Source organism: Centrocercus urophasianus, unplaced genomic scaffold (assembly GCF_019232065.1).
Source record: "Centrocercus urophasianus isolate 14NV4802_14NV808 unplaced genomic scaffold, USGS_Curo_1.0 seq_22, whole genome shotgun sequence".
Classification (NCBI taxonomy): domain Eukaryota; kingdom Metazoa; phylum Chordata; class Aves; order Galliformes; family Phasianidae; genus Centrocercus; species Centrocercus urophasianus.
Genome location: NW_024884778.1, coordinates 7083974 through 7103024, shown reverse-complemented (window position 1 = coordinate 7103024; position 19051 = coordinate 7083974). Strand labels below are relative to the sequence as shown.

Genomic DNA, 19051 nt, shown 5'->3' with positions numbered 1-19051 from the left:
CCTTCAGTTTTTATTTTTTTAATTTCCCTGCGCGTTAATTGTTTTAGCCCCTCTCCCCTCTTTCGATGTGCGGCTTTGGACATGCGGAGGCTACTGCAACCGTGTTGGTGGATCTTTTTCTTGAAAATCACCAGCTCCGTGCTCCATGATGTGGTGTGCTTCCCCGGTGAGTGAGAGCGCCCGGCGGTGAGGGGGGAATCCCGGTGCCCGCGACCCCCGCGGTGCCGACGGGAGCCCTGAGGCCGCGTTCCCCGTGCTGCGGGCAGCGCTCCCGCGAGCGCCGGGGCTGAGCTCCGCGCTGCCGCGTTCCCCTCTCCGCGGCAGCGCGGTCGCCGCGACGTGGGGCGGCCCGAGGGGGGGTCCCCGGGCGATTCCCTGCTCTCGGAGGGCTGCCGGAGGGCTCCCGTCGAGCCGCGGGACCGGCGCCCCGATTCCTCCTCTCCCCTGCCACAAACTTCGCTCCGCGCGGTGCGCAGCCCAACCCGCCCCACTCGTGTCCGCGGAGCTGCCCCGCTCGCGCCGCGCGCTGACCTTGGCGGGGTTGCGGAGCCGCGCTCCCGCTCCGCGCCGGGGCTGACACCGCGCGCCCCGCGGGAATCTGCTATGCGGGCCGCAGGCTGAGGAGCTCAGCGCCTTCCCGCGCGTTCCCGCCTCGCGCTCTCGGCGGCTCTTCGTTGTTCCCCCGCGCCTTCCGCCGAAACGCGGCGGCCGCGCTCCGCGCCCGCCCGACCGCCGCTCCCTCTCCGCGCCCCGCTTCGGGATCCGCGGCCCCGGCAGCGCCCCCGGCCCGGGGGAGCTCGCGGCTCGGGCCGTGGTGCCGCCGCTCCCCACCAGGGGCGCTCTGTCGCCGCCGCTGCCCCCGCGGGGCCGCGCTGTTTCGGGCTGAGCCGCCGGGCCCCCTCGGCTCCGCGCCGCGCGCTGCTGGGCGCGTACCCGTACGCCGGGCTGCCCCCAGTCCTCAGGGTCGTCCTGAAAACGCCTTAACCCCACCCCGAGCCTCTCTCCCCCACGTAGTTTCTTTATTCTCTTCCCGGCTTCGCCACCCTCCCATGGAGGTCACGGTGGGCTGCGCTCCCCGCCGTGTGTTCGTGTTCGGTACGGGACCGGCCGTGGGTCGTGGCCCCGCAGCTCCTCCCGCGTGCTGCTGCCGCTGCCCGGCTGTGGGCTGCTCCGCGTGTGCCGGCGGGAGCGAGGCTGCAGTTCTCAAAGCGTCGCAGCAACTTCCACTTTTTTTTTTTTTTAATTTTTAAGTACGCTTCATTTTTATTTCTTTCTAACCTCAAGTGCGGAGCTGAGCAGGTAGAGCTGCCACATCCCGGTCTTTCCAGCAGCTTCTCGGATGGTAAAATGATTGGAAGCGAGAAGAAAATAAGCTGGAGAGAGGGTTAATACCTCTGCAGCTCTTGAAGAAACATTTATCTCCTTTGTATTGATTTCTTCTCAATTCCAGCCCTCAGAGTGAAGCCTTTCTCTCTGGTTCTGATATATATTGCACAGTAATTACATCTAGAAGGCAGGCTCTAGGCACGCTTGAGGAAAACAAGCTGCAATGTAGGCTTAATGTGACAATACTGTGAGACTTGCAGATTTTGATCAGCGGCGTTTGAGCCTGCTAATATTTGCATTGTGGTTTGATTATCAGGGGGAGCAGGTCTGTGGCTGTTTGCTGTGTGTAGGTGAGCTCTTCAATGCCAGAGCTGTAAAACAGCTGTGTAATACTTGGGGCTGTCTCAGGGCTGTCCATCGCTAAGGGTTTGCTTGGGAAGTAGGCTGTTGTGCAGATTGCATTTATTCTTCATCCAGAGAACATCATGTCAGACCACAGTGACTCTGCTGCTCTTTCATGCCTTCTTCTGAAAAGCAGCAATTCCTGGGGTGTCTGTGTGTGTGTGTGTGTGTGTGTGTGTGTGTGAGTGTGTGTGTGGCGTAGATGCGCTCTGGACTCTGATCATGCATGGGAGATGCCTGAGGCAGGGAAGCTGCAGGGAGGATCTCAGTGGACTGGAACAGGACATTGGTGCTGACAGCATCCAATGGCAAATCATTGGAATTTGTGTTGGCGGGGAATCCCAGCCGTTATTAACCACTTCATGTCTCCTGCAAGTGTTTCAGTTCCTTTCATACAGCTTCCCGAGGAGCTGAGGTGTTGTTATTTTGTCTGCTAAGCAACAAGCACCTTTCCTCCCTCTTCTTTGTATCCAGCTCTCTTTAAATATAAGTCACTGTTTGCTTTCTCCCTTCTAACTCACTTTGTGAAGAAGCACAAAGGGTAATTTTTCTTCAAAAAAATAAATGAACCACTCTCCAAACAAGCCTTTGCAGTATTCTTTCATTAGGATTGCAGTCAGTGCTCACTGTGTAGGTAGGTGCGTGTGTTGCTGTCCCTTTGGTTGCACTCAGAGGAAGGAGGCATCCTTGCGCACACAGATAGGTAAGGTTTTGCTGTTCCTGAACTGCTAAGTTCAGTGCATTTCTCTGTGGGCTTGTCACTGGTAATTGCATTGCTTAATAAATCAAACCAAGACAAGGTAGAAGAGGCGGTTTCCATGGGGTCTGTTTGCTCATTAATCTAAATTCACGGCACCAAGAATCAGTAAGATGTAAATAGTAATCTTGCTGTGATACCTTTCTAATGTAGTTTCTCAGTGCTCTGCTGAGAGATAAATACTTTCTTGTAAAGGAAAAAGTGCACCTTTGTTCATCTGTGGCTGTTGCTGTGACAGTCCTGTCATCTCTGGGTGATAATTGTTGGTTTTTCCTTTGACAAGATGCACAAACCTAGATTAGCTCTGTCTTAATGAATGAAATTGTCGCCCTCCTGGTGCTTGTCTGTAAATGGGTTTTGGATTTTTGAATCTTCATACTCCCGAGTCGAGAGGTAATCCTGCAGTAACTATTTTCTGCCTGGAGGAAAAAATAGCCTCAGAGCTTTTCTTATGAACTAATCAAACGCTACTTTAGCTGTTCTGTCAAGGTGCTGAGAGGACTGCCTTTGTTTGCTCAAGGTTTTGCAGAGGAAGGTGTGTTGTGCACGTAGAGAAATACGGAATGTACAGGAGAGGGCCCTCCAAGACTTTATTTAGTCCTGTGGCTTTTATGAAGATGACACTTCTTACATTTTAATTATCCCTTATTTTCAGTTCCTTCTTAAAATACACTTTGCATTCCGGGAAGCCACTAATGGAGTCCTTGCAGATAAAGAATGTGGAATGAGCCTTCCCAGGCTGTGTGAGCCGAGCCGCTGGCACGCTTCTGGGGGCAGCTCAGGAAGAGCTTGGCTGTCCATGCAGTCTGCAGGAGCTGAGTTGTGGTTAACAGCCAGGATGTGGCTTTCCGGGGTCCTCAGGCAGTCAGAAGAGCTGCCTGCACTGACAGCCGGAGAGCAGCGAGAGAACCCCGAAGTTAGGGGAGGGAACAAGAGGCCTCGAGGAGGGGAGGCACTGCTAAAAAGTAAATGAATGCAAGCGAGGGGTAATTGGAATTTAGTCACATCTGGGCATTGAAGAGATTCTGCTTTGTGTATGTTTAGGCTGGGGATGCTGCTGTGCTTGGGAGAGGAAGGGACACTCATGCCTGTATGCATGGGTGTCTCTGGCTGTTTTCTCATGCCCTAGTTCCTCTCCTTTTTCACTAGGAAATGTAGGAAATGGGGAAGAAGGATTTTGAAATTTAAAAAAAGAAAAAGTATGTTCTGATCAGAGCAGTGAGGCTCTTACTGTGGGTGTTATCTTGTTGTTCACTGTCCCTCCTATATCACACTGGGAATCTCTGCTGAGCAGATGGGGCCTGCTGAGCTCTGTGAAGGGTTACCCTGTCACCTCTGCTCCTCTGCCTGAGAGCTGGAACAGCTGAGTGATGGGAAACGAAGAGCTTTAGTACAGCTCAAAAAAGAAACCAGTGTTAAGCTCTTTGCTCGCCCTTTAAACCTAGAACTAGAAGCACAAGGAGATTTCGGGAAATTGCTGAAAAACACCTATTGATTTCAGTAGGGTGGTGGCTTTGCTCACAGCTTCTGTTCCTTTAGTAAGAGAACTGGTGTCTTTAGTTATATGTATGCCCTTAGTTAAAGCTGTGCTGTTATCAAGATGCTCGAGTTTGGTTGGGGTTTGTATCCAATTACAGCGAATCCAGATAACAACGAGGACCCTGTTCACCTCTTGATCAGCACTCAAGGACTAACTTAGGATTTTCTGAAATAATGTTATTAAAGTTGGCTCTAAATTCAGTGTTTCGGTTTCACGGTAAAGTTAAAGAAATGACTTCAGACTATTAATCTCTACTATCCTTGGAAAAAATGCTAATCATTTGGTTGCTGCTCTTTAGCAGCCAAATGAACATGTGGCATGATGTGATCTAAAGCCTAAGGGTACCGTAATAGCACTGTTCTTTAGCTAATATATCACATTAATCTGTGAAATTACGGAAAAAATGATACTTACTTCTGTTTGCCCAAGTTGCTGTCCTTCCATTTTTAAAGATCAGAGTTGCTGCTGTGCATTGACCAAACTGTAATTATTTACATTTACGTGCTGTGGTACTTAAACTGTTGGCTAGAATCAAACTTTAATTATTTTTGGAAGTGGAATCTCATGTGAAAATAAAAATTCTTGAAAGGTATTCAGGCATCTGAGGGTGTAGATGTGCCCAGTGTAGGTTAGTCTGTGCTTTTACGTATCTCTTCTGAAGACTGCTTTAGCTACCCGTGTACATTTACAGGTATTTCCCTTCTTTACCTCATAACCTCTTGTTGATGTTCCTTCCAAGTGAAACCTATAGGCCCAAGTTGTATTGCTCTGGGCTGGCAGGGATGTGACTCCATGGACTGCCATGGGGAATCAACCTATGTTGGCTTAGTGGAGATGTGGGGTGTTTGAAAGCAGAGCAGAGAAAGAGGATGGCAATAGCTATAATAGAATGGCTTAGATTGGAAGGTACCTCAAAGCCCACCCAGCTCCAACCCCGTGCCATGGGCTGGCTGCCCCCACCAGCTCAGGCTGCCCAGGGCCCCATCCATGGCCATGAGCACCTCCAGGATGGGCACCCACAGCTCTGGGCAGCTGTGCCACTGCCTCACTGCCCTCTGAGTACAGAATTTCTATCTAACATCTAGCTTGAACTTCCCCTCTTTTAGTTTAAAGCCGTTCCCGCTTGTTCCATCCTTTACCTTTCCCATTACATGGTAGCTTGTGGTAATGCTGGGGCTTGTAATCCATGTAGCCTACCAGATTCCTGCTGTATGTGACAAGGTAAGTCAGTATGGCTCCTTCCTTCCTTCCATCCTTCCCTCTCAGCACTGCTCACACACAGAGCAGCCTAACTGCACTGCGGTGAGGACAGGTGGATCCTTGGGTAACAGGGCTGCACTGGCTGTGCCTTGAGGTACTTGCCTTTCTGTGTACACTTCTTGTTTTTGAACAGCTGCTGGGGTGCAGTGGATTCCGGTTTGTTTGTTTTTGTTTGTTTTGCCTTGAGCTATAATATGTTGGTAGCCTACGCAGAGACACTTCCCACCCAGAAAATGAGCAGATGAATGGGGGCAAAGAATGTGAGCAAAACAGTGAAGGTACTGAGATATTCCTGGGGGTATTGCTGTTTTGGTTTTCCTTTTCACTGGTTCTTTGCAGTACTCTTGGGAACCAGTGGAGGAGAATAATCTCCACATCTGATCGAGGGAGGGGGGAGAACATGGCAGGAAAAAAAAATAATTGATGCAATCACTGTAAGATATGTCTTTATTACGCTGAATGGGCTCACCTTTGAGCAATTTGAATTAGTCTTTGAGAGAGCTATGGTTGAAGTAAAATCAGCTGGTACGTGGCCTCGTTGTTTTTAATGTGGTTTTATTACGCATCTCTAAGCTTGCTTGGGAGTTGAAGTACTAGTGTTCTTAATTATCAAGTCATTTGAATAATGATGAACCATTTTCTAGAACCTGAAACTTGACCGCATCGTGCACCTGCCAGCAGAACTGACACACAAAATCTCAATTGATGTGGATGTTGCAGTTTTTCTATGCATAAACGCTGCAGTGATGCCTGAATATGTTTATCCTGTGCCAGTGTCTGCTTCGAGGGACTTTGCATTCATAGCATGGAGGCCTTTCTAAAGAAAATCTAGGTGTTTTGAGACTTGGATACTTAGCTGGGGAAAGCTGCTTTGAAAAATCCTTTTCTCAGCTTGCAGATAGGTAATGAATGAGACCTTGAGCTCTGAAGAGCTGCGTTGGTATTTTGAAGCGTAACATGGGATGTTATTTGGTCTTGTGGCAGCTGTTTTGTTCTCCTTTTAGAAATAAAATGTGTCTGTTACAGTTATTCTGTTGGAGCTGGTTTATTCTGGTGCTGCTGAGGGGCAGCTATCTGATAACCCCTTGCAAGCAAAGCGGGCAGTTGTTCAGTTTTCCCTCCTTCACTTCTTCCATCCTTTGTCCTTGCAGGAGGCTTGGGAGCGACACTGAAAATAACCTGAAATAACCTAATACCTGCTTTAGTCACAGCACTGCCTTGGCTGTTTGCTCCTGCAAAAGCATCTACCATTTGGATTGTTTTTTAGCAGCCTGCTGTCTTAGACCTGGAGTTCAGCGGCTGTTTTCTATCAGGCTGGTAGGAAAGCTGGGTTGGCTGTCCCAGGGTGGAAGAGGCCTTTGCAGCAAGCAGAAGTGAGTAAGCAAGCAAGCAAGGTAGGAAGGCAAAATCAATTGCACCCTGCACACTCAATAAGCTGTTTTTCTACTGAAGAAGTACACAGAAACTCTTCTGTCTTGATAGTTGCTTTCTTCGGGCCTTGTTTGATTTCCAAAACAGAAAGGTGTCCATGCAGAAACCCCTGCAGCACTGAGGACCACTGCTCTTTGAGTCACTGTTTGGTATGCTTAGAAGATGCTCTCTTATTGAATCTATCTATTTTAAAGTATCTAAATTAGTGTGGTGTTTGTTTGTTTTCAGCGGATGGGTGTCCAAATCAGCCTCAGCTTTGTGAACCTCAGTGTGAGACTGCTGCTTCCCTTCAGCCTATTGCATCTTCAGTCTCTGTGGCTGGATATGTTTTCTACCTCCTTCACTCCAGTGGGAAACTTCAAGCCCAAACAGCAAAGATGGGCAGTATCTTTCAAATAATTAAGTACAGATGTATGTTACTATCACATATGAGTTTAACCGTGATTTTTTCTATTGACTTTCATTGGTATTTAGATTCCTACTGTTCTTGCAGCTTCCTGGAGTCGTGCTCCAGTCAAAGTGAAAATGAGGTCTGTGTGGCATAACTGTCTCTGAAACATTGCATCCATTTGTAGATGGAATGAGAGGTAGGGTGGAACTTTTCTGGTTGTTGGTCTCAAGCTACAAGTAACTAAAGCTCATTATTACAGTGCTGGAGCCTGTGTGTTTTGTATTTTAAACACCGATTTAAATACAATGTACAACTAAAATTTGCCTGTTGACAGCAGTTGCATCATCTTTTAATTGGTGAGAATTGCTAATGGAGTATTCAGGTTCTAAAATTAGTTGTTTATTTTCCTTCTCTTCTTTTGCCCCAGGGTTTTGCATCAGATTATATATGGCTTCTGTAGATCTGTTTGTGTTCCAGCGCAACACCTTTGTGCAGTTTTAGCTATTTAAGTAAGTGTTAAAAACACAGGCTTGGTGACAGTACTCTTGGAAGCTGTGACTTTTTAAATGGTTTCTTACAAATTTGTTTATGCATTGTAAAATGCTTCTCTTTTGTTTACTGTGAATTAATTCATTGTTATCTTTGTAAACCTGGGGCGCAAAATGTTGCAAGCTTACAGTGTTTTATCTTAACGTAATGGTAGGTCCTCAGCTTTTGCACATTGTCATAGCACCATTGATGCTGCTGTTTCTGTGGCAGTTTTTGTCAGGTGAGGATTTCTGCCAAAGCCCTCCGGTGATTGTTCTGAAAAATGGCTGTTTGTTCTTTACAGTATTTCCACAGCTGCCTTTGTCAAAGGTGTGTGGTTTTGGTACAGTCTCTATACTTCATGGGGGGTCTTTCTTTTGCTGTGTGATGAAATGTAGAACCATGTCTGTGTGATTCTTTGGGTGAGAAGCTGAGATGTGTAGTCCTTCTGTTAAAATCTTGCCTTTCTAGAGGGATGCTCGTCTTGCACAGCAGCCTTTGGAGTCATTGTGGTGGGCTGTACTCTGTTCTTTGACCAAAGTTGTGGCTGTTGCAAAGGAAGGTGTGAGATTTGCTGTCAACAGATGCCTTTATGTAATAGGGATTATTTGCTTTATGCCTGTTTTGAAGCCTGACCCAACTTCTTTCCATTGAATAAAACAGCCATCGAAAATGAATACACCAAACAAGTGGTTACTGCAAATATTTTGTGATTATCATTCTGCAGTAACTGAGCGGATGCTAGGTGCAAAGCTCAACCTGCATGCACAGAGCTGTGTTAATAACTGTTCTGTATCTTTTCTACTTTTTTCTACCAGTTAAAAGAGCCCTCTGGTATTTTCTTCCCATGAAAGTACTTAAACACGGCAATCAATCCATATCGCAGTGTCCTTCTGATTAACTCAGTGACCTGAGCTGCTCAAGCCTCTTGCTATCAGATTTTATTCAGCCTTTGAATAATTTTTACAGACTTTTTTTTTTTTTTTTTTTTTTTACTTTTCTCCAGGTTTTTATGCAACTTATTTTTAGAAGGGTGTACACCAGAGCTAAGCGTGGCTCTTACTCATATCTGGTATGCACAATGCTGCTGCCCTTTCTGTTTGTCCAAGGTTTTCTAGTGGCCTATTTTTCTGCCACAGCAAGAAGGCTCACGTTGATTGTTTGCCTAGCATGACTTCTAGATGGTTATCAGAGCCAGTGCTGAACAAAGTAGTCTGCTGTTCACTGGATGTGGCCCGATCACTAATTCTTGTTGTTTTTAGCTTCATTTTAATAAACTCTGAATAGATCTCTGCATTTTTTTTTAAAGTGACTTCATTAAAGTTAGAGAGGCAACTTTACCATTACAAAGGCAGGCCACTCTAACAGTAGTACTCTGTGATCTTAATGTCTTAAATTTGTCTTTTGCTCTGTCCTGTGTGTGTTGGTTTTTTTTTTTTTTTTCTTCCCCTTAAGCAATTTGTAAGGCAGGAGATGTTGGTGCATCTCATAATGATGCAGATACCACTGAGCCTCAACTGGAACTCAAGGAACAGCTGGCCATTTGCCTATAACCCTAAGGAGGTGATGGATTGCTTAGGAAGGTGTTTTTCCCCATTCATTCCCTCGCCCCCTTATTGTTAATCATCCTGCTGTTTTTGGTAGAAATAGCATTTCTTCTAATATCCTCATTTTCTTCTGGTGGATGTAGGCTGGGAGGAAGCAGGTATTGAGCTCATTGTGAGAGTTAGGATCTGGTGCCCTGTTGCTATGACCCTCTTTCCATTAAGCTGTCCTTCCTTGGATGCTTTCAGCTTTTGTCCATGGTTGTCTTGGGCAAGCTGTACTGTGCACCAGATGGGGAGAGTAGATCGCTTTTCCTCCTGTTAATATGATCCCATCTGTGAAGGGAGAGATGTCTATGACTGATGTAAGTCAGGGAGTCCGATGTTCCAACCTTTGGGCCTTCAGCAAAATCTGCTGATAAGATCTGATCCATTGCTATCAGCTAATATTGGATCAAGTTCTGGGATGATGAAAGGTTCATAAACTTGATTGTTGTTGATTGTAGCCAATATGTCCTCCCTGCTTCAGGAGGAGAGTAGGGTGGGCCAGGCCCTGGCCTTGTGTGCAGCCTTGGGAGCTGGAGGAGTTGTGGGGCAGCTTGCCAGCAAGGCTTTCACTGACATTAGAAGTGATGGACTAGATGGCCATCATCAGGAGCCCCTTCCAGCGTCAGTCAGTGCTCTTTGTGTGCACCCTTTAGCACCTGGTTGCTCCTTCACCATGAGCACTGGGCTGCTCCTACTCTGAGTCCGTGCTTGCAGAAATAACATTTATGTGCATCTGCTGCAGGCTGTGTGAGAGCTCCTGGTCAGCCTCTGCTGTGCACAGAAGGGGAGCGTGGTGCCCGGCGTTCTTACTTGCTAGAGCGTGAAGCCTGCAAGTAATGATAATACAAATGTATTTCAATTTGTAACCTGGCCTTCTGTATCAAGATTGGACTACTTCTGTTCTGTTGCACATGTGCATCACTTGGGGAAACATGCTGATAGTACTTAACATTTAATTGCTTCTCTTGATTTTATTTGTAAATTAGAATCTAGACGATCTGTAAGAAAAACCAGTGGAGCTTAATTGGACAACGTTTTAGAGTAACAAAGAGAAAAAGACATGCATCTCCACAGCATTTGGTGCTGAGACAAATGCAAACTTATTTATCGATCCATACATATGCTGTCATATTTTAACTACCATCTATGCTGGAGGTCATCTCTATTCTAGATTGCCTGAGAATCTGTCGATCTTATCGCATCTTGTACTCATTTATAGTTGTTTCCATTTCTGGTTTTGTTGGAGAGACAGCTAGTGTTTCAACCTAAATTAAAATCAATAAGAAGCAATTTCATTTGTTTTTCAACTACTGGAGCAGGCTTTTTTTCTAGTAAAACTCTGTATGTGCAACTAAGTCACTTGGTTCATTCCATCAAGATAATTGCCAGATCTCATTAATTCCTAATTTTTGCATATGTAGGAATGGGTTTATTTTCCAGTGTACCTAATAAAATGTCAAATATGATTTAAAAATAAACATTTATTTTAAATCATCGCTGGGAAGTAAATGCAGTAAAGAATATTTGGCAGTTAGAAGTAATTTAAAACCAGCTGGAGAGGAAGCATATGCTTGGGAAGCTACGCTGAATGGGTAGCTGTGACCCAGGAGAGCAGCACTGGCAGAGCAGCACAGCCTTCCCCTGGCGTGCTTGGGCAGCACTCTGCAGGGATGGCTTCCAGTGGAAAAACTGGAGTCTGGATCTTTGTGCCTTCAGTCCTTGGCTTGGTTGTGTCTGCATCTCACTAATTCATGTAAGAAGCTGTTGTCATGTTGTCAGCTGGCTCTTTTACCACACAGCTAGCAGATTGCCAGCAATAACAATTAACCTGGGTCAAATTCAGCATGGAATTGAAACTGAAGCACTGTTGGTACTTCGCAGATAAAGCGATGGTAAACCAGAGCATAAAATTAGAGTAAAAGTCTGAAGGTAATGCTGTGATGAGGAGTCCAAAACAGGATGTGTTGCTGTGCTGGTAGGTTGATCACAGGCTGCACAAAACAGTCCTGTTCAGCCTGCAACATGGGGTTCCTGAATGGAGAGAGATGAGCACACTGCTGCGTAATGGTTGCCCTTGATGGCAGCTGGTGGAGGTTCAGCTTTCACTGGCAAGGCTTGCTGACACCATTGTTGCTATCAGATGGGAAGAATGAGTTTGTCTTAAGGAAAAGCATTCTCAGAAAGGACTGGCCACCTGCTATGGAAAAGAAGATGATTTTATGTGGAAGCTTTTGGTGTTTGCTCAACCTCTTGATGTGAAGATGGGTACATGGTGCTGTTGGGCCAATGTTTATAGAGCACTTATAGTTTAAGCGTTCTTAAAATTCTTAATCCCAAATCCCAGAACTTTTCAGAGGGCCTTAGTCTCATTTAACCTTCCTTCTTCGAAGCGCCTGAGCATTGAGTCTACCTGTTACTTTAATCTCACGTTTGGTTTTCTCCTTCATTTTCCTTTGCTTCCACTTCCTTTCATTGAGATATGTTAATGAATCAATGAGAGGGCAAACAAAAGGCATGAAGAGGCAGATCTGGTTACCCTGGCAATCAAAGTGAGAGTCTGTTCCTTTAAGTTGCTGCTAGAGCAATGTTTTATAGGAACAAAACGTAATTAATAACTACATGACACTGATGAAGAGCATGTTTCCCTCACCCTTGAAAGCAACTTGAGATATGTGCATGAACTGTTTGAATATGATTTCAGAACAGCAAATGATTTCTTTTTTAATCTAACCAATCACTTAAAATCATGCAGGAATTTATGCTTACATGCCAAGAAGCCAGCTGTATTTAAAAATGGGAGCTGACCTGGTGCACAGTGGTCCAGGAATGCAAGGTAGAAGTGAATAGTTCACACACTAGTGACACCTGTTAGAAGTGAATTCCAGGGTGGAGTTTGTCACTCAGATAATGTCACAGCACAAACAGGTCTCTGTCAAAAGGTGATTAATACCTCACATCAAGCATTTGGTGTCATTAAGCAGTGTGATCTTTTCTGACAATTAGTATTCAAGATGAAACACTAGGAAGAAAGCTTTTTTTTTTTTTTTTCCTCTTTGGGCCTGAGCAGCCTTGTATGTTCATGGTAGTTCTGATTATGCCCTCACACTTTACTATTTTGATTGCTGTCGTGATCAATGACTCTTTATTTGTGTAGTCTGATATTGCATTCCCCTCTTTGTTTCTGTACTTGAGAGCTATCAGCTGATGCTTTGGCTGTAGGCTGTGTGCAGTGCCAGGCACATGTGAGGCTTGTAGGATGCGTGCTGTTAGTGGGTAACAGCTCTGGCTTGTCTCATTTGCACTCTGTTGGTAACAAGTTCACTTGCTAAATAATTCCGTTCTGATCTTTGGTTTTTAATTTTACCTGACAGTTCAGCTTTCTGCTGAACTGAAGAGACGATGAGCACCCACTGTAATAAGGCAGTGCTCGCTTTCTTTTTGAAGCTGGATGTTTTTAATCTATGTACACTGAGTGTGAGTGACAAGAATCGTGTTTCAATTTGCCTTTTTGCTTCTGTTCTTGAAACAGTGGCTGTCCTGGAATCTGCTACGTTTGATTACAGTCCTTGGAAATAATACTGAAGCTCGTGGACCTGACTGAGAGTGGTCTTGATGAGCTGGAAATAGAGAACACTATTTCTGTTCTCATTGACCACCTGGGCCATATGATATTGAGCAAAATAAAAGATCCAAGACAATAGCACTTCCTGTCTGCTGGAGGAAGGTGATGAGTTGTTCACTGCATCCCTTGGTTCTTTTCAGTGACTTCTATTGCAATTGATTCAAGCAGCATCAACAAAAATTGTTGTAGACCCTTGTGCTTGTTTTCATGCTTGCAAATGAAGTGAAGAATTTGTTTTGCTGCTTAAGCCTTTGCTGTCATTTCATGTTCACTGCATGAGAGGCCTGCTCACCTGATGGCATTTCCTGACTCTTGTTGTCTTACCTTCCAGGAGGATGCTTCAGGAGTACCATGCTGGTTATGAAGCTGTTAATATTTTGGTTTTGTGCATGTCAGAAGAAAAGCTTCAGAAGTGTTTCACGTGGACTGTAAGGGTACTACAGTGAATGTTTCTAATACTTGTAGTTTCTCCTCAGAAGGAGCTTAGGCTGAAGAAGTGGCTGTTACTTAGAACTGACAGTACCTTTAGAACGCTGCTTTGGTGTTCCTTTGCTTATTCCTCTCTGCTGTCTTCCACTGAGAGTTCTTTGTGGTTACTCTCATTGCCTTTGCCTTGGGAGATCCTGAGCCGTCTTCCTTGCTGCAACAGCAAAATCCAGCATGAACCAAAGGATTGCTTTCCTGCTGTGTTGTCCTTGCTGTAGGCAGTTACCTCTGATCTGCACAAATGCTCCCATTGGGGCTCCTTTTTGTGCCCCATCTCTCTCTGGAGTAGCTGGGCCCTTATGCTTATGCAGGGTTTACTTTTCCAGGTCTCAGCTACCAGTTCAGCATTCAAGGTGCTATGTACTGCTTTGGAGAATCATAGAAGATCTTGAAAGGCTGGAAGGGACCCGGTTCCAACCCCCTGCCCTGAACAGGGTTGCCTCCCATCATATCGAATTGTGTAAACCTCCACCCAACCTGGCCTTGTACGGCCCTGCTGCCCTCTGGGCAGCCTGTGCCAGTGCCTCATCATCCTTAGAGTGAATAATTTCTTTCTAATATATTTGTGTATGAATACTATTGCTTTTAAAACTTGACATAATAGTAATTAAGCTCAGGATCTGTATACCTGAATAGATTTTTTTCCACTTAAAGTAGTTAGTGGGTGTATTAGAGGAAGTATTCAGCAAATGTTGTAGTAGAGTAGAACTGATTTTGAACTGGGAGCTGACAACGTGTCTGAATTGTGCTTATAGATGAAATTATGTAATTTAGTGGGTTGTTTTTTCTGTTTGTTTTTTTTTTGGGGGGGGAAGAACAGTCTTCTTCAAAGAACATATGAAGCTGCTTTGCTGAGTCGGAAAGTGATAATTATGCTGACATCTGGTTGCCAGCACCTGTTGAGATTACACAAAAAGTTCAACCAGTATGGTGAAAAGCTAGGTTGTATAGTTGCATGTAATTACTTACAGAGGACTGTTGGTTTTTGTCTGCAAAGCCTTTCCTTCAGTGTGGGCTCCTACCTTGAACGCGATGGTGCAACGTTGGATGAAATCTGATTAGTGAATGATTTACTGGAATGTTGAGAAGAAAAGGCTATCTGCTACCGGGTATGTTGGTAAGGGACAATGATATTTCATTGCAGTTTCTTCCAGTGGCACTGATGTTTCATTGTTTATGTGTTGTTTCATCAGTTTGGGCAGTTTGTGTCATTGAGGGGAAATGTCTGGAGATTGCTTGTTTTCAAACACTGATACCTATAGACATTTTTTTTTTTTTTTTTAATGACTAAAACCAGTGAAGAAGCAAGCTATTTGTGCAATCATTTTTGCAGTCAGATTGCTCTCTCTTGCTGGTTGTGCTTTTTTTTTATCAACTATTCATTTTCTCAGTGTTTTCAGAAAGAGACTGAGGAAGCAATAGAAGCTGTGGCAAAAGAATGTGTACAATACAAGGATGGCCTCCCATCTTGTTTTTTTGGCCCACAACATTAGAGATGGATGTTGCTGGTATGGCAGCAGAGGCTGAACCTTCGCAACCATATCCTGTCCCGTGTTGTTGCCGTGGGACAGATGGCAGCAAAGGGGCAATGTGACAAAATGGTGTCTGACGTGGAAGCGCGTGTGGAGCAAAGGGGTGTTACTGAATTCCTCCAAGCAGAGAAAATGGCACCCAGTGGCAGTCATCAGTGGTCACTGAAAGTCTGTGGAGACCAAGCGGTGGATGTGAGCACAGTGAGGCAGTGGGTGCTGCATTTCAGCACAGGTGATGACTGTGGAAGATGAGCCATGTTCCAGATGGCCAGTCAAATTTCTGTGAGGGCGGCACACAAGCTCTTGCTCATCCCTGGCGGGAATGCATGGCTACTGGTGGTGGCTATGTTGGAAAAGAGCATTTTGTAGCTGAGAATTTGCTTTATCAAGTAGTGTTATTGTGCTCTTTGCATCTGTTGCAGTTTCCAGGAAAATAAATAGGAAGTGTTACTTTCAGAGCAACCTACACACGTCCTGATGTTCTGAAAACCAATTTAATTCTAGCATGTATTTTAATACAAACTTCAGCTATATTTTTCTTCGCCACTCCTTCCTTATTTCAGCTGTTTTCAGTTCTGTGCCAGAAGTATTTGTGAAGCCTGGAATTTTCACCGTGCGACATGAGAATTCTGCAAGTGACAGTTAGAAGGTAATTGCATGGTATGATAGAGCAGACCACAGGTGATTTACCAGAGGCAAAAAAATAAATAATTGAGGGAATCTGATGATAATTTTGAAGAAGGATAAAATGACAACAACACAGATAAAAAAGCAAGCCAAAAAATCAGCTGATTTTGGGGGGCAGTGTGTTGTAGGATTTCAGTCCTAGGGCTTTCTGGTGTCCTGGGTTGAACTTGATTCTGAAGAAATGTAGGAGTTTAAGAGCTGTGGGCTGCATTGGCCCTATAGACTCCAGTGTCTTCTGATGTTCCACTATCCCTGCAAAGGTCACCAATGGACACGGCTGTAGCTGTTTTTGAAATGACGAAGCTGGACATACACACTAAAAATACCCTCTAAAGTTGGCTTGTGTGTAACCAGCACTTCTCCAGATGACAGTCTGCATTTTCATCACTTCCAGGATGTTGCGCCAGGTTGAGTTGCTCTCGCTTTTGTTACTGGAGTTGGAGCTGACAGCTACAGAAAGGCTGAACCCAATATCCTGCCTTCCTCGTCATGAAGGCCAGGGCAAAGACATTGCATCCGTGACTGGCAAACTGAACTCCTTTGTTTTACTTAGACCCAAATAATTCCTGATGAAGTTGCAGTTAAAGGTAATTAGACATGAATGGTTTGGGCCAAGTTCATCACAATGTGCTCATGTATGTAGTCTTTCCTGGCTCCTTGTATTTCTGTATTACGTGTGGCACTTAAAAGACTGCAGGGAAAAGAGACAACCGCAAAGACGTTTTCCCTTGCATTCAGAGGTGTTTTGGTCAGAAGTGTATTGTGAGATTCCTTGTTGTGTTCTTCCAGCAGTGTGAGCGTGGCTTGTGGGTTTGGTTAACGTGGGAGCTTTGGTACACACTGGTTAGCAGCTCTGAGGTGTGGCTGTGCTTCATCCCTTCCAGACTGACTCAGCTGGGTGCTTGCAGGCTTACTGATGGGGCTTTGAAGAGCTGCTATGCTGGGGTGGGGTTGTGCCCCAGCAGAGGTGATCAAGGATGAGTTGCTGTCATGAAAAAGGAAGTCATCTCCTGTGCTGCATTTAGCTGGGCTCAGCTGCATGTGGGAGTGAAATGGCAATGGATGCCATGCCATCAGAGAAGTCTTTCCTTTTATTTTTTTCCTTTTATAGCCTGAATGCTTTTTAGATAGACCTGTTTATAAAACCACCGTGCAGTTCCAAAAAGAAGCCTTTTTGTAGGGCTATCTCCATTTTCATGTCTTTCTGACCGAGCGGTCTCTTCTGCTGTCCCCGTACAATGTGTTCTCTTCAGGCTAAGTCTTACTCTTGAACTTCATAATCATGAAGTCAGTGTCGATACTGAGCTGGAGGAACATATGTAACCTTCAAAGAAGACTAATAGAAGTAGTGTCCCCATTCACCTTTCATCAGATAGCTTTCCTCTAAGAGAGGCCAGCATCTGGTATGAACTCATGTGCAGTGGCAAAGAGGGGGGGAAAAAAAAGGATAAATCCACTAATCATCAGATAGCATCTGAAAAAGCAGTTCTTTGTGGTGAAGAAAGCAAAAATTGTTCTGATTGATAGCGTTGGTATGCTATTGATCATGCAACAACCAAGTTGGCAAGTTTGAGTTCTCATTTTAAAAGGCATCCTTGTTAAATATTTGGGCATTCATACTCCCCCTGTGTTGATCAACTGTTTGAAATGAATTACCTGACAGTGCTGTCACAATTAGAGAACGGCACACTCAGGTGAAGGCGTTGCCAGTTTTGGAGACTGGAGAGAGATGCTCAGTGAAAATGAACATCCTCCCAAGGTTAAATTATCTATTTAAGACACCTCTGATTACGTTACTAGATAGAAGGATTTTTTATTTTATTTTTTTTTTTTTTCACCCTTCATGTGCAGAAGTGTTAGCAGAAGACAAACAACATGATTGGAGGGGGTGAGAGAGAGAGAGAGAGACTTTATATGTGCTTACTTCTAACAAAATTAGAAGGATAAGGAGATGGTGCTGGGGAGCAGCCTTCAGACATCCTAGTCCTTTTTAGTTGCAGGTCTCAGTCTTTTGTAGGTCTGTAAAGCAAGGAGTCAGTATTTGAGCCAAGTCACACAGATAGCTTTCACATCACACTAGGCAGGAGTGCTATCTGGTTCTTGCTGCCATCCAGCCTTCCATGTAAGAAAAGATTTAAAAAAACAAACAAAAAAGCAGCCCTCATATTAGAGTGTATAAGCAGCCTACTTTTTGCTCTGTTACAGCACAGAAGAATATATTGTATATTGCACTGAGCTGACATACTACTTTTTGCATAAGATATAGCAACTTAAATGAAAATTAAACCTATAGCAAAAGAACGAGCTCTGCTTAAATTAGATATGGAGGTTATGCCAGAAAAACATCATTGAATAAAGAGGTTTTTAAACTAGCCAGTTAAATATATGTGCCAATTCAAACTTTGTCTTGCTAGGATTTGTTAATAGAATATGAGGAAGAACTCTTCCTTTGAAGGTTAGAGAGTAATTTAAGTAATTGTGTTTGTGTAATTTGACTTGAAGATATGTCCTTGTAATTTGGTAAACTGTTGATCATGTTCTGATATTGTGTATTTTTCTTGTGCCTCATATTGACACATCTAATTGCCTCATGAATACATACTCAGCATGTATTTGAAGCCCCTGCACCGCCCTCTGCACCTTGAGAAATTCACTTTCTGGTCCGTGGAGATGATCACTGCCTGGATCTTATCTGTGCAGCAGCTGGACACCTTTGCTTGCTTCCTTGGAAGTATATGGTTAATTGCTATTCTACGTAGCTTCATTCTGCTGTCATGCAGCAGAATAACACCTGCTGTATGATGCCTTAATTTTTCTCAGTGTCAGGGGGCAGCAGGCAGTGGTCACAGTGCCTGTGTGTTGGGGGCTGCCTGGGAGTAGCCCAGCATGCAGGTGTGCAGCTGCTTCCCTGCTGCAGGTGTGATTCCTGCTGGGCTGCGGGAGCATAGCAGCTTTGATGAAGGCCGTGATCACATGCGTCAGCACAACATGTATGTAATCATGAATATTCTGTTCTAATGACAGTTGTTTATTAGATGGATTTTAAACTCAGTACAAGATGGGAGCTAAAACACGTAACAGAATAAAGGAGGAAGCTACCAGAGCAGTGCTGTGTTGTTGGTAAACTGCCTTGAAATCAGCAGGAGACATTGAGTGAGTGATGATGCATACTTTGAAGGAATTAATGCTTTGTGTTGAGCTTGTTGAGCCAGAGAATCTGTGACAGGACTGCTTTTGGCCGATGAAGCAAGGAGAAATTTTAAATTTGTGATGAAAGCTCAAAACACTGTAGAGAGAAGTAAAAATAAATTGGATAAGATATGTCCATGGGAGTGCTGAGGGTACAGAGTCATGCTGCAAAGTCAAGTCACAATAAATCTACATATAGACAAAGCAGATTTGAAGTCGGGTTTTTCCTGGGCTTTGTTAATTTCTCCATTGCTGGGGCCTGAAGAAATGACTTAAAGTCATTGGAAGTGTAAAATAAAGTCATTGGA

General features: G+C 44.6%; 1 protein-coding gene across 1 annotated transcript in view; it reads left to right on the top strand.

Moving 5' to 3' along the window:
* Positions 1 to 6: 6 nt before the first annotated feature.
* The window catches only part of PTPRG (protein tyrosine phosphatase receptor type G), a 378176-nt gene continuing 359131 nt past the window's right edge, over positions 7 to 19051 (top strand). The window contains exon 1 of the mRNA XM_042823259.1: positions 7 to 166. Within this exon, the coding sequence (XP_042679193.1) occupies positions 82 to 166 (85 nt within the window). The 5' untranslated portion in view covers positions 7 to 81. The remainder of the gene's footprint in view (positions 167 to 19051) is intronic.